The 26,079-nt window shown below is 51.8% G+C and overlaps 2 protein-coding genes across 9 annotated transcripts in view; both read right to left on the reverse strand.

Moving 5' to 3' along the window:
• Positions 1-170: 170 nt before the first annotated feature.
• LOC146542478 (maestro heat-like repeat-containing protein family member 7) lies at positions 171-7,896 on the reverse strand. The gene is made up of 19 exons (XM_085211459.1): positions 7,692-7,896; positions 7,136-7,209; positions 6,864-6,980; positions 6,631-6,710; positions 6,351-6,471; positions 6,068-6,157; positions 5,767-5,859; positions 5,386-5,551; positions 4,881-4,987; positions 4,418-4,567; positions 4,091-4,245; positions 3,816-3,954; positions 3,595-3,732; positions 2,996-3,172; positions 2,489-2,644; positions 1,974-2,075; positions 1,781-1,883; positions 1,528-1,587; positions 171-626 (listed from the first exon to the last, which is right to left on the reverse strand). Exons 1-19 carry the CDS (start codon positions 7,894-7,896, stop codon positions 490-492), a joined length of 2,370 nt encoding a protein of 789 aa, XP_085067585.1. The 3' UTR covers positions 171-489.
• A 6,790-nt stretch (positions 7,897-14,686) lies between these two features.
• SLC1A6 (solute carrier family 1 member 6) overlaps positions 14,687-26,079 on the reverse strand; it is a 28,511-nt gene continuing 17,118 nt past the window's right edge. For 4 of the 8 annotated variants that reach the window (XM_085211697.1, XM_019609978.3, XM_085211696.1 and 1 more), the window contains 6 exons: positions 25,286-25,328; positions 24,023-24,363; positions 21,611-21,844; positions 20,522-20,716; positions 19,952-20,086; positions 18,556-18,973 (listed from right to left, as the gene is read on the reverse strand). In XM_085211697.1, coding sequence (XP_085067823.1) covers positions 18,775-18,973; positions 19,952-20,086; positions 20,522-20,716; positions 21,611-21,844; positions 24,023-24,363; positions 25,286-25,328 — 1,147 coding nt within the window. In that variant the 3' untranslated portion in view covers positions 18,556-18,774. Of the gene's footprint in view, positions 16,329-16,968; positions 18,974-19,951; positions 20,087-20,521; positions 20,717-21,610; positions 21,845-24,022; positions 24,364-25,285; positions 25,329-26,079 lie in introns of those variants that run through there. The other 4 variants (XM_010724759.4, XR_014880141.1, XR_014880140.1 and 1 more) reach the window with 4 other exon arrangements.

Consider the following 26,079-nt stretch of genomic DNA (forward strand, 5'->3'; position numbering starts at 1 on the left):
ATTGCAGCCATTTCCACCGAAACAGACATTGCTGCATTAGTTTCAAGGAAAAAAGGTCAAATCTTTTTGAAGGGACTGTTTTTAAATATTTAAAAATATTTTATTATATACAAAAAGATATATACATGGATATACAAAAAAAAAAAGGTTTGTTACTTCCCTATCTTATATATATACATATATACATAATGTTACACACATTACACTCATTACATTATTACATAGTACATAATACACTGTTCATATATATGTGCATTGATGTGGCCTGAGACAATTCCTCTTCACTCAGTGCTGCTCAGCCAAGCCAACAGCTTGGACAGCCGTGGCCTCGGGGGTGCAGAGGGATGCGCTGTACAGCCGCCAGGAGCAGAGGCCAGGAATGGCGGCGCCTGCTGAGCACAGGCAGGGACGTCCCAGTGTGAAGGGCAGCAGGGCACTGGGTTTGCTGTGCTCCTGCGAGGGACAGAGCTGTCACAGGAGTGCTGCAGCTCAGCGGAACAGACAGCACAGCGCTCGCAGGCCCCGTCGTGATGCTGCTGTCCTCATGGTTGCTCTGAGGATCAGTGTGGTCTGCACTGCCAAGCTTTGGACCGAGCTCTCGGCGTCACTGGCCAAAGGCATGAGGGCTGCAACAGGAAGAAACAGAGCAGGGATGAGGCAAGCTGCAGAGATCGCAGGCAAACTCCGCAGACCGTGCCAATGCCACACGTCTCTGTCCCAGGCTGGGCAGGACAAACGGAGCGGCCGATCAGGAAAGAGCCAAATGCATTAGAATCACCAAATCATCTCAATTGGAAAAGACCTTTGAGATCATCAGCATCACTTAACCCACATGTCCTTCCTTCCCTGTTTGCAGGTGGACGCATTCCCTCCTTGACTCTCACATCCTGCAAAGGAGGGTCTCCACACACCGCAGGAATCTCCCCAAGACTTTCCTCTCCAGGCACTCTACTTCCAGCAGACATCAGGGACAATGGCACGATATCATCTCCCTCTTCATCGAGCTTGGGCTCCCACCACAACATCAGCCTTGCTGCCCTTTCCTCTGACTCTGACTCAGGAGGAAGTTCTTTCCTCAGAGGGCAGGGAGGCCCTGGCACAGGCAGCCCAGAAAGCACGTGGGTTCCATCTCTTGAGGTGGTCAAGGCCAGGTTGGATTTAGCCTAAGCAGCCTGATCCAGTTCGGGGCATCCACGACACAGTAGGGGGTTGGAACAGGATGGCCTTTAACGTTCTTTCCAACCTAACCCTTCTACCGCTCTGGGATTTCATGGTTGTAGGATCTTTGAGCTCCCTTTCCACTGAATTATCCCAGGATCTCATGGCTGCATGATCTTTCAGATCCCTTCCAATCCCATCTCTCTAGGATTCCCTGGTTCTGAGATCCTTAAGGTCGCTTGAAAGTCAACCTTTCTAGGACTCTGTGGTTCTGTATCGTCCCTCTGCCCCACAGATTTCCTTGGAGGAGAGCGAGGCACGGGGGTCTCTGCCCCCAGCTTCAGTACACACACCACAGCCCTCGCTTACCCGTGATGATGTCCTGTAGCTTCTCCTCGCTCAGGTCCCTTGAGTAGCGCGCAGCAAGACCTAGGCACAGAGCAGCCGTCAGACCCTGCTCCCAGCAGCAGAGCCGCACTGCTCCCCAGCAGCGAGAGTGGCCGAGGGGGGCCTGAGCAAGGCACCAGGGCCCTGGGACCCACCCCAGGGCTCTTAGGGCCACAGGGCAGTGGCTGGGACCACCAACCACTGCCAAGGGAGGGACAAAGGGGCTGTGGCTCACCAATGAACCTCGCGGCCTCCTGTCGCAAGGCCGCCTGAGGGTCCTGCAGGTAGGCCTGGCTCTGCTGCAGGTATTCCTCTGCCTTGCTCTGGTCCCGCTGCAGCTGGAGGGAGCACAAGAACATGGGGATTGCAGACGCTCCCCAGCTCCCCGCGCTGTGCCTGTTGCTCTGGGGCTCTGGGGCTCTCCTTACCAAACACTGCGCGATCCTCCACGTCTCCTGTTTCTCAGCCAGCTCCCGGAGGTCGTTCCAGCGCAGGAGATTGGCTATTTGTACAATGGCTCTCTTGGCGGCCTGTGGGGAAGCAGAAGCTGGGAGATGGCACCACGGCCCGAGGAAGGAGACCCGGCGTTGCCCTCCTCTTGGCAGGGCCGGGAGCCTTTTCCCAGCACGCTGTGGGAAGGGAACAGAACACGGACATCAGGGTGTGATGGCCACACAGAGACACGGAGCCGCAGTCCCTCCATGGCCATCCCTAGCACAAGGCTGGGCTCCCAGCTGGCTCCATCCCAGGCCTTCGACACCCAGGCTGCGGGAAGCAGAGCTCTGAGCCCAGGCTGTGGAAGCAGAACCCCTCCGCCTGCTCCGGTGCGAGGAACAGCAGGGAGCTGGGCCTGTCCTGCGGGCCTTGGGCAGCAGCCACACAGCCTGGCACCCACAGCACCCAAACGGTGTCACCGTGCCCCCGGTGGGATGGAAAGCTGTACCTGAGCCACGTCCTGGTTCTCATCGCTCATCCGAAGGAGCAGTGGGACCAGGCCCCTGCGCACCATCCCCTTCATTCTGCGCCGGTGGTACCAGACCACGGCCTGCACCATGTCTCTGTAGAGACGGATGGAGGACACCAGCACAGCACTGGACTCCTGGGAGGGAGAAAGAGCATTTTAGCACGAGGAGGCCGGGCTGCCTTCACACCGCCTCCGTGGCACGCAGCGCCTGCAAGCCCTCCTGCACCATGCGTGGGGACCGGGCCTGGCCTGGCCTTGCACAGGCAGCGGAGGATGCATGGAGGGCCGGAAGCCAATGGCGGGGAGCAGATGCTGGGCACGGGGCTCTCCGAGGGCCCACAGCTGTCCCCCTGCCCGGAAGGAGCCCGGGAGGAGCGAGGAGGGGAGAGGGCCCAAAGCGAGTGCTGCCCACACAGCTGGGCCAGAGGCGGTGGCACTGCAGGGTGCCCCTGCGAGGGCTCTGCCTCCTACAGCAGCCTCACTTACATCGACAAAGAGAGGCAGGAGCTCCTCAGCGTGCTGCAGAGCGATGGAGCTGGCCTCCTTCCTCTTCACGCAGCCCATGATGTTTTGAAGGACAAACAGGGCCTTCATCTTGATGTCTGTGCTGGCATCCTGCAGGGTGGCCATGATCTCTGGCAGCACGACCCGCATTTTTCTTGCCTGTAGGAAACGCAAGTTCCTTTGTCTGATGCGGGGAACGACCGCCTGGGCAAAACACTCCAGTCTCTGAGCTCCAGCCTCCTCCTCACTTCCTGGCAGCTGGCACGGCAGTCGCAGCGGAAGCGGCCGTGGGAGCACTGATGGGGCCTCAGCGAGGCCAATGGGGAAATCCTTTTCTCAGAGGGTGGTGAGGCTGCCCGGAGAAGTAGGTACCCCACCCCTGGAGGTGCTCAAGGCCAGGATGGATGGGGCCAGGGGCAACCTACTCTGGATGGTGACACGATAAAAGCTGGGCTTTACTGGGCTTTGACGTCCCATCCTCAAAGCTCCTCAAAGCCAGCAGGCCCCACCGTGACCGTCACCCTCCTCCCGTCGCTGCCCAAGAAGCCCAGTGCCGCTTCAGTTGACAACGCCCCACTCACCTTCTCCTGTGTCTCGGAGAGCATGACAAGCCCTCTGAGCACCACGCTGTGCATCTCCACGCTTGGATGCTTCAGAAAAGCCTTGAGGTGGCGTAGGTCACCAAAAAAGTCTTCATTATCTTCACTCTTTGCCATTAGCTGAAACATAGACATAGCCAGGTGAGAGCCTGCAGGGGCACACGCAGCCCTGAAGGGCAGCAAAGCGTTATCCATTGACTCACAGCCAAGAAGAGGATACAGGTGTCTTCTGTGACTCCTTCTACCAGCCTGCTCAGCTGTGAGCCCTTGGTCACCTCCTTCAAAACCTTCTCCAAGGTCCGCGGCATGCAGAGCATCACCTCCCACATGTCCAGGGCGCTGCTGCTACAAGCCCAAATACATTGTAGGCAGAGCTGCCTTAGCCACAGCTAAAACCCTGCAGGCCCACGTTGCTTGGAGAGCCCTGGGCGAGCAGGGGGCACCTGGAAGAAGCCCTCCAGGCCGCTGAGGACAGTACCTGTCACTTGGTGGAGAGAACTTCAGCAGGCTCCTGACTTCTTCCGTGGGCATCTGGCTGGTCAGAAGGAGGAACAGGGAGTCCAGGCAGTGCCGCGCTGTCTTTGTGGTGATGCTCCTCAAGTTCTTGCGGATGGAGGTTATGATCGGGGTTTTCTAAAGCGGACACACGCAAGAACAGACCACAACCATTACCACAGGTGCCGCTGAAACCACTGCACTTCCCATCGCTAAGAATGGCTTCAGGAGCCCAAGAGGCCTCGGCTGGGGAGGGAAGAGCAGCGCCTGAAACGGCTCAAGGATGGGGCAGTGGCCAAAAGCTGCTTACATCTGGCATCCAGAAGGCGTGGTCTTCCATGGCCACGGCCATCACACTGCAGGCCGCCTCCTTGTCATAGATGCTGGAGTCAGCCATCGCTTCAAGGGCTGTGAGGACGATGTCCATCCTCTCAGCAGGCCTGAGGTATCCTCCAAACGCCTGTGGGTGGAAGCAGGGGAGGGAGGAGATGCCACACTGAGCATTCTTGGTCGAGCAGGGAGAGCAGCTCTGCAGAGAGATGCTGGGCAGCAGAGCCTGTCGGAAAGCTGGCAGCATCAGCTTCTGCCACTGCGTGGCGCAGGATGGCAAGAGAGGGCTCTGGGAGATGGACTGCAGGTGGGGGCATGGGCATTTGGCAAGAAGGCCTTGCGGACAGCCAGGAGGGCTGGATCTGCTGCCCTTGCACTCCCCTTGCTCACAAATGTTTCCTGCTGATGCTATGGACAAGATCCTCAGCAAGGCGGGACATTACCTTGGCGCAATCACTGGGACTGGGAAAGTCAACATCTCTGAGCTTTCTATCCTCCTGCTTCTCATAGAGATGCACGTAATTTTCCATCTCCTCTGACATGCTTGTTTCTAAAAGGGAGGGAGAATGGAAGAGTCAGAAGGAAACAATGTCTTTGCCATCAAACTCAGCAATTGGTGAAAGGTGCTTTAAACTGAAAACGGAGTTCTGAGGAGACCCACAGTAGAGGGGACCCGTGGTGTAGGAGACCTGTGCATGGAGAGCAATGGTGAGCAGACATAGGTTGATGGGACCCTATGGGTTGAGGAGAGTGAAGGAAAGGGATTACACAGCTAAAGGTGATGGGTGCTGGGAACAAGAGGGAGCTTAGGAATGGTGAAGCTGCTCAGAAGAGTAAAGGAGCTTGGGGAACTTGCAAACTCCATGGTCAGGCTTCACGAAGCATAAGAATAGGAGAAACGAGCAGACATAGGAGCAGAGAGATGCTGCCCAACCCATCTTCTCTTACTTCTTTCTTGTTGGACAAATGCGTGGAGGCAATGAAGCGCTTCTGAAGTTGGAATTCTGGTGCTATCGAAGCCATGATTGAAAAGGCAGAGGTGACCCAGCAGCTTTCCCAGGATTGGGAAGTACACCTCGATGAGTGGCTTGTAATTTTCAGCGCTGTCCCAGTCCTGGGTGAGAGAAGGAGAAGAGAGGAAGGGTTGAGCGGAGGCAGAGCAGGGCCTGGAGAGGGAAGAGTGGGGGCAAAGATGGGGCAAAAGCCCTTGTTTGGAGCAGAGCCTGGCTGAGAGCTCCCAGCTGCACCCTGGCTGCAGCTGCACCCCTGAGCTGCTCTGGGATATGGAGAATGGGAGACAGCCTGGCTGGAGGGTGCTTGGCTCCTTACTTTTTCCATAAAACTCGTGATCATCATTAAAACCCCATGCAGGGCTCTCGTACGGACATGCATCTGCTGGGAGCTGAAGAAGTGGAGCAGAGCCTGCAAAGAGAGAATCTGCTGGTACTTGCCCTGGGAGCTTCTGCCGCTCCAGCAGGAGCTCTGGGATCTTCCCCACGGGGAAGGAAGAACAGAGCAGCAGGGGCACAGGGATCCTTTGCAGGACCGTCACGTGCAAGGAGGCTCTGTGTCACTGCAGTAGGGACAATCGCATCCCTCCTAGTGACCCCGCTCTTTGCAACTGCCAGACCTGAAAGATGCTGTGCAGCTCCTCCCTCATTCTGCTGTTGGGGCAGTTCTGCACCAAGGCTTCTAGCATGCTGTCCATGGCACTCATGGTCTGCAAGAGGACACAGAGTTGCAGAAGGGCCCCTCATGGGGCACCTCATCCTAACCCTATCCCCAGAGAAGAGACGAGGGTGGAAAAGCAAAGCTGGTTTCCTGCCCTGCCTGGCTCTCCTATGGTCTCAGCACAAGGAGCCAGGGAGCAGCCCAAAGGGACCCGGGGCTCCGGTGGCCCACCCAGCACACACCTCAAGGTAGAGTCTTTTCTCCTTTTCTGGTATGCACAGTTCCGGAGGCAAAAAGAAGACACTGTTGAAGCAAGAATTCAGGATGCTCTCCGTTTGGCCTTCCAGTGCTGTCTCCACAGTGCTGGAAGGGGAGAGAGAAGTCTGTTGGACACCGTGCCTTGAGGCTATGGGAAGGAGGACGTGGACCTCCATGGGGAGGAGGAAGCCTCCCTGCCAGCTTCAGGGCTGCCAGGAGCCTGCCCTGGGGCCATGCTAGCCAAATGTGGGTCTGGGCAGCTACCTCATGTTGGCAAAGCTCTTCATGGCTTCCTGCTTTATTTCTGAGCCCAAAGTGTGCTTGGGCTCCTCATCGATCAGCACCTACAGAACCAAGAGGGATGGGATGGGTGGGACGTGGCAGCCACCAGAAGACACTTCCGTGTCCATGCTCAATTTTCCCCGTGCCAGCCTTGTCCACAAAAGGGTGCAGGGGAGTCCATGCCCCCATTTCCAGCCCACTGCCTATCTCCCCACCTGGACATTCGCTGCCAGCCGGTTTTCTCGGCAGAAAGCATCCAAGTTGAGCGACGTGTCCTTGCATTTGCACAGCGTGCAGATGCTTCTCAGGAATCTGATTTTCTGTTGCTCATCCTGGTAGTCACAGAGGGAGCAAGAGGGGGCATGAAGGTGAGATCCACGGCCAGCAGCACCCCAAGCATCATGGGGTGCGGTGCTATGCCTGCAGGGTAGCGGCCTGCAGAAGAACCGGGGCTGTTTCCACAGTGAGTGGAAACAGCTGCTCTTGCCTTGTCCTTTCTCCTCAGAAACTCGCAGATGCATGCAATGGCTGCTCGTCTCCAGTGCTCCAATATCTCAAAACCTAAGCAAGGAGGAGAAGAATGAGCACCATAGAGAGGGGCTGAAGGCAAGGAGTGAGGGAAAGAGCGGCCCCAGCGCATGGCATGGAGCCATCCATCCTGCCTGCTTCCCTGACATCCTGCCAGCCCAGCAGCCTCTTGGCACCCATCCCAACGGTCTGGGAGAGGTTAGCACTGGCGCTGGCTGGCCAGAGAAGCTGCAGCTGCCCCATCCTTGGAGGTGCTCGAGGCCAGGCTGGATGCGGCTGCGGGCAGCCTGATCCAGTGGGTGGCAACCAGCCCACAACAGGGGCTGGGCCCGTGAGGGCTTTGAGGTCCTCCACTCCCAACCATCCCTGGATCCCGTGGTTCCACTATCCCTTTAGCTGGAGCTGGACTCCATGCTGGGAAAGGGAGTTTCAGGAAAGGAGGTGCCAGGAGAAGTGGGTGCCAGCTTTCAGTAAAGCATGACCGCTGTCCCCAGTGCTTCCCACCCATTACTCACGTGGATTTATGATCTCCTTCTTTTCCATCTCCTCCTCCTCCTCCTCTTCTGGAGTCCACGCCTGCCAAGCCAACTTTGGCCTGCGGGGAGGTCTCACCTCCATCACCTCGCCACCAGTCTCACCAGACTGAGAAGCAGAGCTGGCAAAGGGAGGGGAACAGGAGAGGCAGATTCGCCGGCTCTTGCGCGCATGCGGGAGTGGCATGGCGAGAAGTGGGCTGTGCTCAGGAATGCCTTGAAGGTCCCTGTGCTCCTGCCCTGTCGCTGTCGCTCCTGCAACTGTTCCGCTTTCCCCTTGCGATCACCTATGCTGCCCTGACCCTTTGTGATGTCACTGATGACACTCAGTGGGCGGCCTTTAGAACTGCCTCTGTACTCTCAGAGCTTGTAGGGGCGCAGACCAAACACATCTGGTTATGCTCGCGTGTGGCACAAAGAACGGATCGCACCAAACACTGCATCCGTTCACACCCCAGGGCACAGAATCATACAATCACAGAATCCTTAGAGTTGGAAGGGACCTCTGAAGGCCATCTAGTCCAACTCCCCCCCAATGAACAGGGACACCACAGCTCCATCAGGATGCCCGGGCCCGCTCCAGCCCTGCCTTTAAAGTCTCCAGGGATGGGGCGTCAACCGCATCTCCACGCAACCTTTTCCCGTGCCTCACCACCCTCACTGTGTGTGAGGCTGTCACGGGGTTATCCCTAGATAGAAGTCCGTGACGGGGGGGCACAGCCCCGGGAAAAAGAAAAAAGGAAGGGCTCCAGACGGCTTCCGCGAGCCGGCCGGCCCCGGGCCGCGTGCGCTCCGGGAGAGGGGGAAGGGCAGAGAGCTGGCAGATAGTTTGAACCAAGAGAAAACGCAACGGCGGCGATCGAGGAGGAACGGGAATTCACTGAATTAACCGAGTCAAACAGAACGAGAGAGACAAGAGCATCCCAAATGCCAGGCAAACCACGACAGTGCGAGGGAAAGCACGTGCTTTGCTCCGCGGGAGCCGAGGCGGCTGAGCCGAGCGACAGAGACAGGCGCTCGGGTCCCGACCGGAGCTCCGCCCCACCGCCTCTGCCCGCCTGCTCCTCCGGGGATGCTGCCCCGCCATCGGGATACTCGAAGTGCCCATAAAAGGCAGTAAACGGAACCACGACATTCGCTCGTTAAGTCCCGCTGCTCCACACGGTGTTGTGGTGTGGAATAGTGACAACAGAAAATCACAAAACCACAACAGAGGCAGATTGTGTTTCTGCAGTGCAAGTTTCCAGTATTTTTTGTATGTAGCATATTCCTGAACTTAGAACCTTCCTGTGAACCTGTTGTTTCCAGTATATTTTTTTGGTATGCAGTGGAGCCCCTTACTGAACTTACAAAACGCTCATGAATGTTATTGATTCGTGAAGAAAGCTGATGGATAGAGTGAAGTTGAGAATGGGCTGCACTGACTCGGGTAGGACTGACACAGCACAGGATAAGGAAAATACGCAGGATGGGAGAGCCCAGCATAGGACGGCATGGGGACAGTCAGGCAAAGGATGGGGAGAGCCAAGCACAGGACAGGACACATGTGCTCACTTTGGAATATCGCTCTCCTATCCAAACACAAAGCAGAACGGATGTGCTAACTTCAAAATGCTGCAGATATTTCAAAGTACAAAGCATACCTAAAGACAGCAGTTTGGTAGCGGTCCTTAGGTGGAGATGTATCACAGCAACAGTGTTGGGAAGATTGTGAGCCTGAGGCGCTCAAGCAGTGAGTGCCAGGGGAGGCATCACTTGCGTTGGGTTTAGGGTACATAACGGAACGGATTTCACTGGCCGGTGCACCATTTCTCCCTTGCCAATAGAATCATAGAATCATAGAATTGCTCAGGTTGGAAAAGACCTTCAAGATCATCAAATCCAACCGCAACCTAACCATACTACCCTAACAGCCCTCCACTAAATCATGTCCCTGAGCACCACATCCAGACGGTTCTTAAACACATGCAGGGATGGTGACTCACCCACACCTCCCTGGGGAGCCCATTCCAGCGCTTAACAACGCTTCCTGGAAGGCAGTTCTTCCTGGTATCCAACCTAAACCTCCCCTGGCACAACCTGAGGCCATTTCCCCTTGTCCTGTCACCAGTGAGAAGAGAGCAGCCCGGCTCTCACTGCAATCACCTTTCAGGTAACTGAGGAGAGCCATAAGGTCTCCCCTCAGCCTCCCTTTCCCCCGGCTGAACAGCCCCAGCTCCTTCAGTCTCTCCTCGTAGGCCCTATTCTCCAAGCCCTCCCCCAGCCTTGCTGCCCTTCTTTGGACCTGCTGCAGCACCTCCATGTCCCTTCTGTACTGAGCTGCCCAAAACTGAACCCAGCACTCGAGGTGAGGCCTCACCAGTGCCCAGTACAGGGGCAGGATGGCTTCCCTGGTCCTGCTCACCACACCATTCCTGAGCCAAGCCAGGGTGCCATTGGCCTCCCTGGCCACCTGGGCACACTGCTGGCTCATATTCAGCCGACTGTCCATCAGTCCACCAAGGGCCCTTTCCGTCAGGCTGCTCTCCAGCCACTCCTCCCCAAGCTTGTAGGGTTGCCTGGGGCTGTTGTGGCCAAAATGCAGGACCCGACACTTGGCCCTATGGCAACTCACACAGTTTGCCTTGGCCCATCGATGCACTCTCTCCAGGTCCCTCTGCAGCGCCTTTCTCCCCTTGGTCAGATCAGCGCTCCCTCCCTACTTGGTGTGGTCTGTGACCGTACTGAGGGTGCGCTCAGTCCCCTCATCAAGATCACTGATAAAGGTGTTCAATAGCAGTGGCCCCAGTACTGAGCCCTGGGGGGCAGCACTGGTGACCAGTCGCCACCTGGAAAATCCTGCTCTGGGTGTACAGCCTTGACTGAGTCCCTGTCTAAAGACAAAACTGCCAGGACCCAAACAATGTGGAGGCAGAAGAGCCATGACACGTGAGGTATCTTTATGCCTGCCTGTACATCTGCACAGCAGGACCATCTGCCCCTGCTTCCTCCCCCACGGGAACTGCCCCTGCTGGAGTCTCTTCTGGCCACAGTGACCCAGGGCGATTCCCCTCCATCCGCCCGTGCAACATCCACTGCTCTCCGCCCAACTACACAGCCAGTGATGACTTTAGAGAAAGCTAGCAGGTTGGCTCATGATTTCCCCTTGGAGAATCCATGTGTAAAACTGGATCCAAAATCTCTGATGAGCACCACGACAACTCACTTACAATTGCAGCCATTTCCACCGAAACAGACATTGCTGCATTAGTTTCAAGGAAAAAAGGTCAAATCTTTTTGAAGGGACTGTTTTTAAATATTTAAAAATATTTTATTATATACAAAAAGATATATACATGGATATACAAAAAAAAAGGTTTGTTACTTCCCACCCCCCACGGGAAGCCAGGCATGAGGTGATGGGAAGGAGGGGGAACAGGGCCCTGTAGCACAGCAGTGGGAGGAGTGCTTTTCCTTCCCAGAGCCCATGCAAATGTGGCTGAGTGCTTGTTGAATGCCTGAGGTTCCCGTGGCTGAAAGGAGCCCTTCTGATCTCGTCCAGCCCAGGAGGCCCTGGAAACGCATCTCTTCTTGCCAGGACCTCCTCTAAGCCCTTCCTGTGGTTCCCAGGTTTGCACAGTGCTGTGCTGGTGACAAGGCCGTGCCCCATGAGAGTTGGCTGGCTGCAGCCCCGCTGCCAGGCCCTGCCTGCACATCCACTCCTGTTCCAAGATGGAGCATCTTCTGTCCCCCCATGGGCCACTGCAGCCCCTGCCCTGCCTGTGGCTCTGGCTGCTGCAGGGCTCCCAGTCCTACAGCCTTACAGTCTCTGTCCTTTTCCAGAATCATAAAGTAATTCTTTCTCAAATGTTTCGTGTCTTCCATCCACTGCTGTCTCTGTGACCCTTCTTCTCTTACCTGGGGTCTGAGTTTGTCCCTGGATGTATGCCACACTCTGGCATCCTCTGTTTCTCTCTTCTACAAGGTCCTTTTGCGTGTTTTTCATGTTTCTTTGAGTGCCAGTTGTAGTTCCATTGACTTTTTGTTGTGTTCAAGTGGGATGGGTTGTGCTAATCCCAGAGCAGCAAGCAGCTCACATCATTCAGCTTGCAGTATAATTTTCTTGCAAAGGCTTTTAGGTGAATTTCTGAGAATAAAAATGTGAGGAGTCAAGAAGGAGGCCACAAAGGAGAGAAGTTCCTCAAAACTCTTGGTTGTAATGGAATGCTCAGCCATGGAGGCATGGAGAATTGACATGCGTGAGGGAAGGGATGCCATCCTGTGGCACCTGGGCAGGCTGGAGAGGTGGGCCCATGCCAAGCTCCTGGATTTCAGGTTTTTTCTCCAGACTGAACAATCCCAGCTCCTTCAGCCATTTCTCATAAGACTTGTGCTCCAGATCCTCACCAATTTCATTGCCCTTCTCTGGACACATTCCAGGGCCTCAATGTCTTTCCTGTAGTGATGGTCCCAGAACTGAACACAATACTCGAGGTGCGGCCTCACCAGTGCTGAGTACAGGGGGATGATCACCTCCCTGCTCCTGCTGACCACACTATTTCTAATGCAGGCCAGGATGGCATTGGCCCTCATGGCCACCTGGGCACACTGTCGGGTCATGTTCAGCCGAGCATCAACCAACACCCCCAGGTCCCTTTCCTCTTCACAGTCATCCAGCCACTCATCCCCAAGCCTGTAGCGCTGCATGGGGTTGTTGTGGCCAAAGTGCAGGACCTGGCACTTGGCCTTGTTGAACCTCATCCCATTCACCTCAGGCCAGTGATCCAGCTTATCTAGATCCCTCTGAAGGTCCTCCCTACCCTCAGGCACATCGACCCTACCTCCCAGCTTGGTGTCATCTGCAATCTTATTGAGGGCACACTCAATCTCCTCATCTAGGTCATCAATAAAGATAGTGAACAAGATGGGTTCCAGTACCGACCCCTGGGGGACACCACTTGTGATGGGTTGCCAGCTGGACTGAACTCCATTAACCACTACCCTCTGGGCACGGCCATCTAGAATGACCTGGATTGAAAAGGCACACAGTGCTCATCCAGTTCCAACCTCCTGCTATGTGCAGGTCACCAACCAGCAGACCAGGCTGCCCAGAGCCACATCCAGCCTGGCCTTGAATGCCTCCAGAGATGGGCATCCACAGCCTCCTTGGGCAACTTGTTCCAGTGCCTCACCACCCTCTGGCTGAAAAACTTCCTCTTAATATCCAACCCAAACCTCCCCTGTCTCAGTATAAAACCATTCCCCTTGTCCTGTCACCATCCACCCTCATAAACAGCTGTTCCCCCTCCTGTTTATATGCTCCCTTCAAGTACTGGAAGGCCACACTGAGGTCTCCCTGCAGCCTCCTGATGCATGCAGTTATTCCTCCCCAGGCACAAGACTGCTCTTGCTCTCATTAAACCTCATCACGTTCCTCCTCGCCCTTCTCCATCCTGCCCAGCTCTCTCTGAATGGCAGTACAGCCTTCTGCAGTGTCACCCACTCCACCCAGCACTGTACCATCAGCAAACTGGCTGAGGATGCACTCCATCCCTTCATCACAGCCCTCTGAGCTCTGCCCATATTCCAGTTCTCCTCACTGTCCAATCCACTTCACTGCCCACCCATCCTTCCCTGCTTCCTTAGCTTCACTATGAAGATGTTGTGGGAGACCATGTCAAATTTACTGTAGTCAGTGCTCACAACACCCACTGCTCTCCCCTCATCTACCCAGCTGGTCACAGCAGCACAGAAGACAACCGGCTTCCTTGTGTGTGATTTCCCCTCAGTGAATCCATGTTGACTATCCTGATAACCTTCTTTTCTGTTTTCCTGGAGGTGACCTCCAGAGTAACTGCTGCATCACTTTCCCAGGGTGGCAGTGAGGCTGACTGGTTTGAACTTTCCCAGATGCTCCTTCTTGCCCTCCTGGACACTGGAGAGACATTGCCCACCCTCCAGCCCTTCGGGCACCTCTCCTGTTCTCCATGACCTTTGATAGATGATGTAGAGCAGCTTGGTGGTCCCTTCTGTCAGCTCCCACAGCACACATAAGAGCCTGTGGATTTCTGTGCATTGAGTTTGCCCTGATGATCTGTGATCAGATCCACTTCAACCACAGGGAAGTCTTCCATTCCCCAGACTCTCTCTTATCATAGAATCATAGAATCACAAGGTTGGAAAAGATCTACAGGATCACCCAGTCCAACCATCCACCGATCACCAATAGCTCTCAAATATCTCCAGCATCTGGGATTCTTGAGGGGCAGCCTTAGCAATAAAGACTGAAGCAGAAGTGTTCAGCAACCCCACCCCCTCGGTGTCCTCCCTGACCACAGCACCCACCTCAATCATCCGCAGCCACACATTTTCCCCAGTCTTCCTTTTGCTATGGATGTGCTTTACAAAAGCCTTTCTTTGCTGTGACCTCTCTCGCCAGATGTAATTCTTAGTGGGCCTTAGACCTCCATGTGCCATCCCTGCATGCCCTGACAGTGTTTCTATATCCCTCCCCTACAGCCGGACCCCTTCCCCACATTCCATAGACTTCCTTCTTCCATTTGAGATCTGGGGCTCCTTACGGAGCAGAAAGAAGATGAGAAGGGTTCTCAAAGGGAGAAGGAGCTAAGCATTGCTCAATTACCGTGCCACTAATGCAGCATTTCAGAGAAATATAAATTCATTATTGTTAAGCCCCAGAAATCTTTGGGTAGATTTCCCAGACAGAAGTTTTGTGCCTATGTGCTATGCACAGCACATGCAGCAAGTAAGCCAGCCCTGTGCTGCTGTGCCATAGCAGACATATGCAGAAGACAGCATCAAAGGAAAAGCTTTGGGGAAAGACCTTGTAAAAATCTGAATTTAGCACTTGACCTGTAGCACAGAGACATGGAGATAAGGCCGTGTAACACATGATGCTGAACGTGGCATCCCTGACTTCGTGGGGTCATGGCTATGAGGGAGAAGAGTGTGGGGGGGGAAACATCATGTAAGAGCGCTGTGGAAAAACATTCCCTTTATTTTTCAAATATGCAAACTATCTTTATTGACACTGAAACTCACAGCATGGAAAGAAAGGCCTTGGGAATTAATACAGTCAAACTGCCCAAATGTGACAACACCACCACCACTGCAGCAGTGATTTCCAGTTACCACCTTCACCCCTGGGGAGAGCAAAAGATTTTGTGATTCCAGATTTCATGGGCAGATCCGGCTTCCGAAAGAACGTGCACATACTATGTAATGAATGTGATCCATGGCCCAAGGTGTGAAAATCTATTCCACATATTTTCTCTCTTAAATTCCCTTTGAAGGGATGTGTCCTGATCCAAGAGCTCCTCATGGGTGTATGCACTGAGGCAGCTCCCTGTTTCAGCCCAAACATTGCCCATCCAGTCATCAGGAATAAGTTATTTGCCAAGAGAAGAAACTTGCTGTGTTTCTGCAACTAGAAGCAGCAGTACTACAGTAAAGGAAAGACCGCATACATTCCCAAATAGCTGATAACTTAAAAAGACAGCTGATAAAATGATTTAATATTTTCAGTTGCGCAGTTCTGAAGGCTGAGTTGGTACGAGGTCAGAGTTTGGGCTTGGAATGAGTACAAACACTTCTGTATTCCTGGCTGAAAACTTGAAAGCTTGCCTCCTTGCAAAGCTGGACAGCGTGGGGACTCGAGACCTTGGGATATACACACTGGGAGCAGCCACAGCTCACAATTAGCACAATTAGCTCCTTCCAAATAAACCTTGCTTTAGAAGACTCATTACTGTAATGTAAAGCAGTGTCTGTTGTTTTAGTAGTTTTGCAAATCAAACTGAGTGTCAAAATTAAGTATGCAACCTCACAGACCGAGGGTTCAGTACTGCCTGTCCTTGGATCAGCAGCAGAATAATTGTGTGTGTATATGTACGTGTGCACGTGTACCCCATTTATACACACACACACCTGTATATAGATATATTTGTGTATATATAAGCAAATTCCTGACAATACTGTTTGGGTATTGTAAACAAATGGATAATCCTGATCATAGATTGGTCCACAACATGGGTGGACACCACAGCAAAAAAATATCAGCTGAATTCTGAAACTCCCCACAGCAAACTGGCTTGCAAGATTGGAAAAGGAGCCATCTACTCATCTGTGCTCGTTAATCTTTTGTTGAAGGTAAGAAATCACATGGCAAGGCTTGGAGCAGCATGCTTGGTGGGAACAAGCGAGATGATGCCAATGCAGTGCAGTATGGAGAGCCCCTTTTGTGATATGCTTATGTATCTGCTAACAGCAACTGAAAACAGGTTAGAGTCCTGCTGAGTTTAGTTAAGTTACCATAAGGATCCTTTCTGATAGCTTTTGGAAACAATCAGAAGGACCCTTTGCAGTACCTCTAAACCAGAAAGCATGTGCATATATTATAAAGCCAGAAGAGAAGGGACATTCATGATCAACTAGTTTGACTCTGCATAACCCATGCCGTAGGGCTTCCCAGAATTAATTCCCACTTGAGCTAGAGTCCAATCCAACCATCTCTCCTTTTCTTCCAATTCATCCCTTGGTTTGCCCTTTATATATATATATATACAAGAAGTCTCTTCAGGAGTAGAATTCAATGCTTTCTTGAGAAGTTGGACAAATAATCTGCAAAAAAAGAAAAGCAAGATGTGATTCAATAAGGATAAATAAAATTACTGTATTTAGGTAGCAATAATCAACTGCACAAACACAGGCTGGGAAATCACTGGCTAGGCAGCAGTTCTGCTTAAAATGGTGTAGGAATTATTGTGCATCATCAGTGGGGTGGAGGCAATGCTACCATGCTGCTGTGAAATCATCATGCACGGTTGGATTTTATAAGGTCTGTTCTTTCTGCTGGTGTGGACTCACATCAGCTGAGCTGTGTCAGTGCTAAGCCAGTGCTGTCTTAGCTCACTGTAGATGCAAGCTAACACACCTTAGAACTCTGAGGTTAAGATCCAGCCTTTAGATACAGCTATCTCATCAAAGTTCAGGTCTAACCTCACTATCATACCTCACTGGGATTTAAGATAAGCCGAGCAGACCTGAATTTGTTGCCGTTTGAGCAGATCCCCTGAGCAGCGTGCTGTTACCCGTGCTAAGCTGAAGCTAAGATCTCTATCTCAGTGTGCATGAAATGTTCTTTCCTCTGTGCTAATAGATCTTCAGTAGGATCGTTCTGTCCAGCTGTCCTTAATCCAGTTGGAGAAAGGTGTGGAACAGAGGGAAAAGTCCAGAGGATGGGACTGTGAGTATTTTTTACCTGAGAGGGCATACTGAAAGAACTGGCTCTGTTTAGTCTAGAAAGGAGAAGAGCAGACATTATAATTATATTCATGCAAAGAGGAGGAGGAGGAGAATGATTTCTTATCGCACTTGCCAAGTCAGGATGAGAAACAACGTTCTTACACTGTGACAAGGAGAGGTTTATGTCAGGGAGGAAAAAATGCTTTGGGACATACAACCCAGAGATCAGCATTGCTCAGAGAGGGCCTGCTGGGGTTGTCTGCATCCCTGCCTGGGTTCTGGGGGTCTTTTCCTGTCCAATTTTCTGTAAGTCTTATAAAAGACTGATTTTTTTCCCCAATATATACTGAAAACCATAGAAACCGCTCTATTTCTAAGTAGAAACAGCATTACAGCCAAGTTTTTGGGCAGCTGGATTTCAGCTTTTGGATTTTGCTGCCTTTCAGCATTTCAGACATTCCCAGATGATGCACTTCTGTAATTGTAACTGCAGATATATTCCCAGAATTGCTGCCCGAGGAGCTGCTCGGATGTTCAGAACATTCATAATCCTTTACTTGAATGTGGAGAGTAACAAACAGTGCTGCACACCACGTATTCCAGCCTTCTGCCTGAGGGCTCAGTTTTGCCTCAAAAATTGGACTCCAAAATCAAAGCTTATAAAAATGAGTGAGAAACAGATCGTCACTTTTCTCTTGTTTTAGCAGCAAATGCTGCAGATGCAGTCCGACCAGCTTTGATAGCATAGTTTAAGCATACTTTAAGTGTGAGAAAAGCCCAAGACAGCAGCATTCTCCCTGCAATACTGTAGCATGGATGAAGGCACAGACAGCACAGGACAGCTCTGTAATTTTGTCCCTGCCTCTGAGCTGAGAAACAGCTGGCACAGAGCAGCCGTGGCATGAGGCAGGAGGCACACTGCTCTTAAGCTTTGCAATTCCCCTTCTGCTTTCACTAAGAGGAGAACAGATATTTAGAAGGAAACAAAGTGAACTGTTTGGCAGAGCTTGGCTGAGAGGAGAACTGGTTCAAAGGTTGGACAGTGGATACGCTCCATTATTTGTTTGCTACTTTCATAATTCACTGCTTCCATGAATGGAAAGCCATTCTGACCTCTGTGCTACCAAGCAGCACAGCCCTGTCCCTACTCTGTGGTCCCATCTTCTTTCGAGAGATAGAAGACCTCAATACCCACAGCCAGAAGGATTGCCAGAGGGGTGAGAAGACTTCAGGAGGCATTGGTGGTGTTACTGTGCAAACGCTGGGACTGTACACAAGAACACTGGTTTTTCACAAGCACTGGCCAGTGAAGAGTTGAAGTGGAGTGCAGGTGCCCACCAGAGATCTCAAAGCTGCCAAAATCTTGAAGGGAAGCCACTGACCAAGCGAAGGCTTTGCACTCTGCATCTGCAGGATTAGCAATGATTATCATGCCAATATCCTGGTGCCAGTCCGCAGGTGGGGGTGTCACCGACCCACCTTGTCAATTAACTATGCTTCAACTTCAGCTCAGAACGGAGGGAGCTCCTGGTCCAGCTCATCCACCGCGCCTTATTTACTCAGGTCTAGCTCTTGAACTCCAGGAAGAATGACTAAACTAGGCTTTCATGGAACAAAAGTTTCTTTGCCATTTAATTTTCTCCTCTTTAAGGTCAGTTGGAAAGAGATGGGGGATAAAAGGGATCAGGGGAGACTGCACGTGGGGGAGGAGAACAGTGTAGATGTTGGAAAGTCTGTCATGTTCTGTCCTCCTCTCTGTCCTCCAAGACTTCTGCTTCAAGTCTTGGCTTTATACAGCACGAGTGTGTAATGCTGCCTGACTTCACAGTGCTGTCTCCCTGCTGGGGTGCCTGAGGCTGTCGTTGTGTGTGCAGACCCGCTGGCAGGGCTGCTCTTTCTCCTCTATCCCAGAATTACCGAGTTCACATTCCTGCGCATCCAGCTCCTGCCGGGAGAGATGCTCCACAATGCCAGCACCCAGAGAGTCCCCCAGGACGTTGGTGGTCGTTCTAAGGCGGTCTCTGAAAAATTAGAGAGAAAAGTGATATGTAACTTCTTACTATTAGCTAAGGGGATGAAGAACATTTCAAGAAAACCTGATATATAAGCCTGAATATTGAAAACCTGTCATCAGTCCAGCAAACCAAAATATCCTGCAGCATTTACAAGAGCTGGTAGGACTTTTGTACCTCTCTGAAAGCAATCTTTCTGGGTAAGTGCAAGAGATAACTCAGTATCTTAGGAGGTGTGAGCTTTTCCAGTCAGTTCTGATCTTATGCACCTCTCCCAGAATGAATGGAGGTGTTGGACCAGACTGTTTCCCACTGTTCAGCTGTGGCTGGGAGCAGACTTGGGCTGCTTTGGCTACAAACCAGCAATACACAAGGCAGAAGAACAGAGGAAACACTGCCGATGTATCCCTGAGTTAGGATTTAGACAGAACATTCTTCAGTCTCATTCCTGAGGGTGCTCCTGAGAAATCACTTGTCCCAGAGTTTAAAAGGGATAGAAGTGGAAATGTGTTGCTAGTTAGATGCTCAGGTTTGTCTGGCCAGTCCCCTCCATCCCATCCCATCCCATCCCATCCCATCCCATCCCATCCCATCCCATCCCATCCCATCCCATCCCATCCCACCCTATCCCTCCCCATCCCATCCCACCCTATCCCACTGTCCTTGTTTAGTAGCACAGAACCACTGTCATTCAGCAGTGTGAATTTTTGTTACTGACACAACCTGTCCCTGTTGATCTGGAGATCATTTCCAATAGTTATCTAGTAAGATAAACAAACTAAGGACATGCTGCTTGGTCACCAAGCTGATCTGTAAGTGAATTCTGATGCATTGGGTCACTGAAGTATATGGTGAAGATGAATGAACAGAGAGGACTTCTGTGCAAAGGCCTCTTGATACAGATCACGGAGTCTGCTTGTAGCAGAGACACTGGGAGTGCAGACACAGGAGCACAGGACAGGGCATGCTGCTGAGCAGAGAACTCACAGGAACCAGTCCACAGCGATGATCAGCGTAATGTCTTCAGTTGGCAGCCCCACTGATGTCAGCACTATAACCATGGTCACCAGCCCAGCCTGGGGAATGCCTGCAGCACCGATGCTGGCTGCCGTGGCAGTGATGCTGGAGAGAAAGCAAAGCACATCTCTCAGCAAAAGGAAGAATACAGGCAGTCACATTTGCAGAAGCATCAGGAAGAGTCTCAGCACATTATCTACAAACCATTTTGGAAGCCTTTCTGCCCCGGTCACAGAGAAGGAAAGTGACATGTGGGGCATCAGACTGAATCCAGCACGTCCTGCCAGCACCAGCCATAGCAGAGTGCACACAGCAGCTCTGCCCAAGGGTTGGCCCAAATTGGGAATGCAGTAAGGTCATAAGGGTCTCGAATAATGGCACTCAAGCCCTATTAGCTTCCATTCCTGGAAGTTTCCCCTTCATTTTCCATACTTCCAAATGAAAGAGGAACCTGAAAGCTCAGGCAAGCCAACAAAACAGGCTTACCCAAGGGCTGGCTATGGGATCCCTCCCAAAACCCTCAGCCCTTTCAAAAGTCACCTTATTGTGATGATCTGCCCAAAGTCGAGTTCGTAGTTGTTGACTTGTGCAATGAAGATGGCAGCGAGGGCCTCGTACAGAGCGGTGCCATCCATGTTAATGGTAGCTCCCACGGGCAGCACAAACCTCGTGATGCGCCTGTCCACGCCGTTGTTTTCTTCCAGGCACCTGAAGGTGATGGGCAGAGTCGCTGAGCTAAAAGGAATTTAGAAAACACCACAAATCAGGTATGTGCTGGCTGTGCCAGGGGGACCAAACTGCTGCCTGGGTTGTCACCTTACCCACCTGTTTCTCACCCTGCCATGTGAGCCAGAGGCCAGATGCTGCTAGGAGAAAGAACAGTCTAAGCAAGGGTTCCTCAGTATGGTGCACGCTGCATTGCCCGTTCAGACACGGCTTTCCTCAGGGGGATGGGCAGGGGCTGTGTGGTGCTGGTGGTGCTGGTGTAACACCAAAAGAAGAGGATTTGGGGGATTCTGGGTGCACAGAATGGAGCCTCAAGACCAAAACTTCTTTTCCAGCTCTTAAAAAACTCATGTCCTTTCCCCTTCCCAACTTAGTACATAAGAAAAGAATATGTGAGTTTATCTTTTGTGTTTCAGTGTGAAAATGCATGTAGGAGAAACTGATACAACAGCACCCCACAGTCCATTGCTTTGGTTGTGTGAGTGACTGAGGACACTCCTGGAAGTTTGACAGCAGCTGCACACAAGGCAAAAAAGAAGTGTGCAAATGCGTGTGAGCAGATATATGTGGAGGTGTGTGCACGGGAAATAATGCTGGGATTCAGTGGGGTTTGATTTGTGTCCTGAGCTGAGTGTTTCAGGGCTGCAAGCACAGTCACCACCATGTTTGTGAGGACTGCGGGTTGTGAGCTGATGGGTGGAGAGGAGCACACGATAAGGTCTCCTGGGCAGGGAACTTTCTGCTCTGAAATGAGTTGTCTGGACCAATGCAAAATGCTGTTAGTGCCTGAAGTGGTGAGACCTGAGAGCTGCACTGAAGGTGACCAAAGCACTGAGCAGCAGCCACGGAATATCCACACCATCTCCAACCTCACCTCCCCCCGAGGCGGTGTAGCCACTGTACCTTGAGGAGGTGCCCAGGGCTGTGATGAGGGCCTGCAGAAGCCCTGCAATGAATACCCAGGGGTTCCTGTGGGTGACGATGAAGTAGAGCAGCGGCAGGATGCAGAGGGCGTGAATGAGGAGCCCGACGATGACAGTGAGGGTGTACATCCCCAGCTGGCCCCCCATCACCGCCAGGTCATCCATCTCCAGGATTTTGCCAGCAATTAGAAACATGATCCCAACTGGGGCGTACCTGCGGATGAAACACATGGACAGTGCTCAGAACTGGTATCCCCATCTCCGTACCTGCTTCAGTGCATGCTTTCTGGGCACATCCTCCATAAGCCAGCACACCAGGAGCATGTTGGTTGGTGGACTGTACTGCTGGTTTCTTTTCTGGCAATGTGGAGAGATCTCAGAGTCAAAAACCAGCTGGGTGCACAGCTTGGGCACTGGTAGAGGTTTCTTCCTACTTCCAGGTTCCTATATCTCTCCTCAACATTGCTTGTGGCATTGCTGGGGGGTTATAAGGAACCCTCACAGTCCCTTCCTTTCCTAGCAGAGCTTGGGCTGAGGGGATCTTTTTCACTGAGAGGCACAGTTACAGAAGTAAGAAGGAAATGGGTGTAAAAGCAAGTGTCCTGTGTGCCTAGCAATATGCCTCGTTATCTTTAGAGGTTCTCGTGCAGGGAAGAGGAACATACAGAGCACCCACAGCTGGTGTGCTGAGGACTGGGACAACAATCTGTGAAGGCAGCCGTGGTTTATGTGCAACCTCTTTCTGAGGCATGCTGCTACCCTTCCCATTTCTTCTAGCTTTTTCTCCCAACAGTGCATCTCATGAGCAGCAGAGGGTCCAAGGGAAGGAAGCCATAACACAGGCAAGGGAATTATCATGGGCACTGAACTAAATGAACAAATAATTGGACCGAAGGAAATCCCAGCTCCATGGCCACCCCTCTCAGGGCTTGGCCTCTACAGCTCAGGAGCTCACATGCAACTCATGCACAAAGCTCAGAGGTCCACATGCCAAACTCCAACTTAGCCTGGGAGGTTTGGAAAAGTTTCAGGAAAGGATTTCACAAATATTTCATTTCCTCTGACCTTTTTCTTGGAAGACATTCTTGGCTGCAGGTTGTGGCCAGATCTCTCCAGGACAAAGCAGCTCCTGGGAGATGTTCTGCAGGCTGTGGCTCCAGGAAGGCGTGCGGGGGGGACAGTCCTGCCTCCTGCACCAGCAGTGTTTTGGTGAGGCAGGGGATGTCTTCAAACATTACCTAATGTATTTGCACAGGCCATTTCCTGAGCATAACCAGTGTCCAGCCCATCAGAATTCTGCCTTTTCAGGTAGTTGAAGGTAGCTTCAAATGGTCTGTGAGAATAAAGAGTGTGCAGGTCCTCTTCTTCCACTCTGCTCTCCCTTCCTTTGCCCTTGAGCAACTCTTGTCTCCCCTTAGGAAAGCAAGGCCCCAGATTCTGGCTCATCCATGGAGGAAAAGATGCCAGAGGGGCTGGGGCTCCCAGGCAGTGCATGGCTCTGCTGTGAGCTCAAGGTTGCTCTTGCCCCGTATCTCTGTCTGTGTAAGGCCATCTCCTGTGCCTAGGATGTTTCTCTGCAATACAAGATTGCCACTGGGACACCAGGGAAAGAAAGCTGGAGTGACTGAGAATGGGGGAGAAGATGTGGAGCTGACAGATCCTTCCCTGTCAGGCATTTCCACATGTTCTGCCAGTCCCATATCTCTCCAACAACAAACTGCCATTCAGAGCTTGAGCCACAGACAGGTAAAGAGCTTAACAACAAGATTTGGTAAAATCCTGCTTACTAAGAAGACTTTTTGCAGCAATGCCTTCCTTGTCTGGACCATGTAGTGCAGGCATAAGAAGCAACAAGGAGCTGAGATCTGGAGGAGGTGGGATCTGGGAGACCTCCAGCTGAAAAGCAGTAACTTGGAGTTGATCCTGTCAACCCAGCTCAGCTTTCGGAGCTAAGGCATGAGAGTGCTGCCCTGAGGGGCAGGAAACTGGCAGCAGTGACTGTGATTCAGCTAGCTCAGGCTCCTGGAACACAGCTGGAAGGAAAGCTTTCTGTGGGAAAGCCTCATGCCCTACGCCTGCTGGTAAGGCTGAGAGATCTTCCACTTCAGCTTTCTGGTCATCCAAGGATGTTTCCAGCAGCCTCGGGGAAAGCAAGTCCTGGTGTACCTGATATTTCTAAGGTAAAAACAAAACAAACAAACAAAGAACAACAGGAAATGAAATGTGAACAAATATCCCATCCAGACTTTTCTCTCCAGCCTGATGGAGCCAAAGGAGAGCTGTGCCCATCTACTTTTCCTATGCACGTCATCCTTAAAGCTACTCCATTTCTCATCAGGTCAGCGGAAACTGCACCTGCAGACCTCCTGCTCCAACCGGCCGTGCTCCTCACCAGATGATAATGGCCACCAGCCTCATGATGGCTTCGTTGAGGCAGTTAAAGAACTCCCGCAGGGCCCGTCCCTTCTGCTTCATGCTGCCGATCACCAAACCGAAGCACATGGAGAACACTACCAGCCCCAGAGCGTTCACCCCATTGGCTGAGCCCGGGATGGGAATGACTTCTTCAAAGGTCAGCACCTCGGAGATGGTCCCCAGGGCATGTGTGACATTCTCCAGGATGCCGGTGGAGTTCTCAGGCGCGGGGAGCTGAGTGGTTGCCATGCTTGCTGTGAGATTGCTGCTGTGAAGGACGGTTCTGGTGAAGACTCTGGTGCTGTACTGCGTCTTGTACTGAAATGACAGAGATTGTCAGATGCACTCCCAGGCCCTCGCTCAGGAGCTCAGGACAGCCAGGCTGTCGTACCTCTGCCCAAAGAACAGAGAGAACTGCAAGTCATCACTGACCTCAGTGGGACACTTGCCATGAATGTTCTCAAACTCCCAGTTTTAATGTTTTGGCTGAAAAGTTCACAGAGCCTAAGGTCAAAAGAGAGCACTGGAGCATCTGAAGAACTGCATCTAGATGCCACCTACTGACTCATGTATGACCAAAACATCCCCCTTTTTTTAATCTCAATTTCAAAAGCCAGAGTTCCATTCTGCCCTAGGTAGTTTGTTTCAAAGTTGAAATCTGCATCAAATTCTCCATTTGAACTCTTGCTTTCATTTTAAGTCACTGTTACCTTTAAGTCCATATCTACTCTTTGGTCTTAAGATTAAGGAGATTGTTCTCTCCTTTGGATGTATCTATAATCTTGCAAGTCAGATGCTCTATCTTTACTTGATGGACTAAACAGACAGATCCCCCAAAGTTGTTCACTTGTATCTAATCCTTTATCAGTTCTTCTCTGTACTGCAGTTGTCTCCTATATCTTCTAATTTTTACAACTCTAAAAATGAGATTATTTAATCCACATGCAACATTTCTCTTTCTAGTGAGAGATACCAACATGAAATGAACAACTTCCTTCTTTCTTTGGTAATCCAGGACTGACACAGGACCATTTAACTGCAGGATAAAGGCTCATGGTCACTTGCTTGGGGAATGCTACAACACAGACTGACTAGAATTCCTCCTTGAGTGCTTAAAATTAGGGAAGCACTAAGGCAGTATAAAAGAAATCCCTGTAATCACCCTTCATTGGATTACTGTGGAATATATGCTACTGCACAGTGCACAAAGGGAGGCCGTAGGTCGGGTGGGATCTCGTACCTGTTTGAAGCAGGCTTCTACCAGGTTGGGTGGGAACATGTTCCTGCAGATAAAACAAGAAAAGAGTTATTGTCCTGTCTGACATCCCAGCAAACGTGGGCTCCATGGCCAAGGCCTCTGTCTGAAAGCAATACTGTTTGTCACAACAGCCACAGTGCCAGCCTGTGGAGCAGACTGGCCCTTTCTGTCTGGCTGAAGATCTGGAGCTGATCTGGAGCTAGATGACTTTTCTAACATGCATACAAAATCCTAAAAAGTCGAAGCAGGGTGAGCAATGAAGTAATTTGCAGGTATGCCTCAGAAATGATCCTTTCCATCTTTCTGGCTTATTAAGCACAAGTCACAGATTGCAGGAGCAGTTGGAACGGCCCTCAGGAGGTTCACCTTGAACCATTGCAGACGCTACATTTGGCTCTGGCTCTGTCTAGCCAAGCCTTGAAAACTTCCAGGGACAGAGATCTCCCACATCTCTGCTAAGCTGCCCTAGGGCTGCACCACAGTCCTGGGCGAAAAGATATCCTAATGTACCACTGTCCCCCCCAAGCCAATATTTCTGGTTTGCACATTTTGTCAAGATTTCTGCCACTTCAGAGGGGAGTTTGGCTCTATCATCTTTGTAGCTGTGCCGAAGTAGCTGTTTGCTGCTATTAGATTGTGCCTTGGCCCCCACGTTGAAGCAGGTCAGCTCCCTCAGCCTATCCTCACAAAGCATGAAGTTCAATCTGAATGGTTTCTTTTTTGACTCCATCCTATCATTCTCAGCTGAACCCAGAGCATCCAGCAGCCAGCTTCAT

Source organism: Meleagris gallopavo, chromosome 30, assembly GCF_905368555.1.
Source record: "Meleagris gallopavo chromosome 30, MGAL_WU_HG_1.1, whole genome shotgun sequence".
NCBI classification, from domain to species: domain Eukaryota; kingdom Metazoa; phylum Chordata; class Aves; order Galliformes; family Phasianidae; genus Meleagris; species Meleagris gallopavo.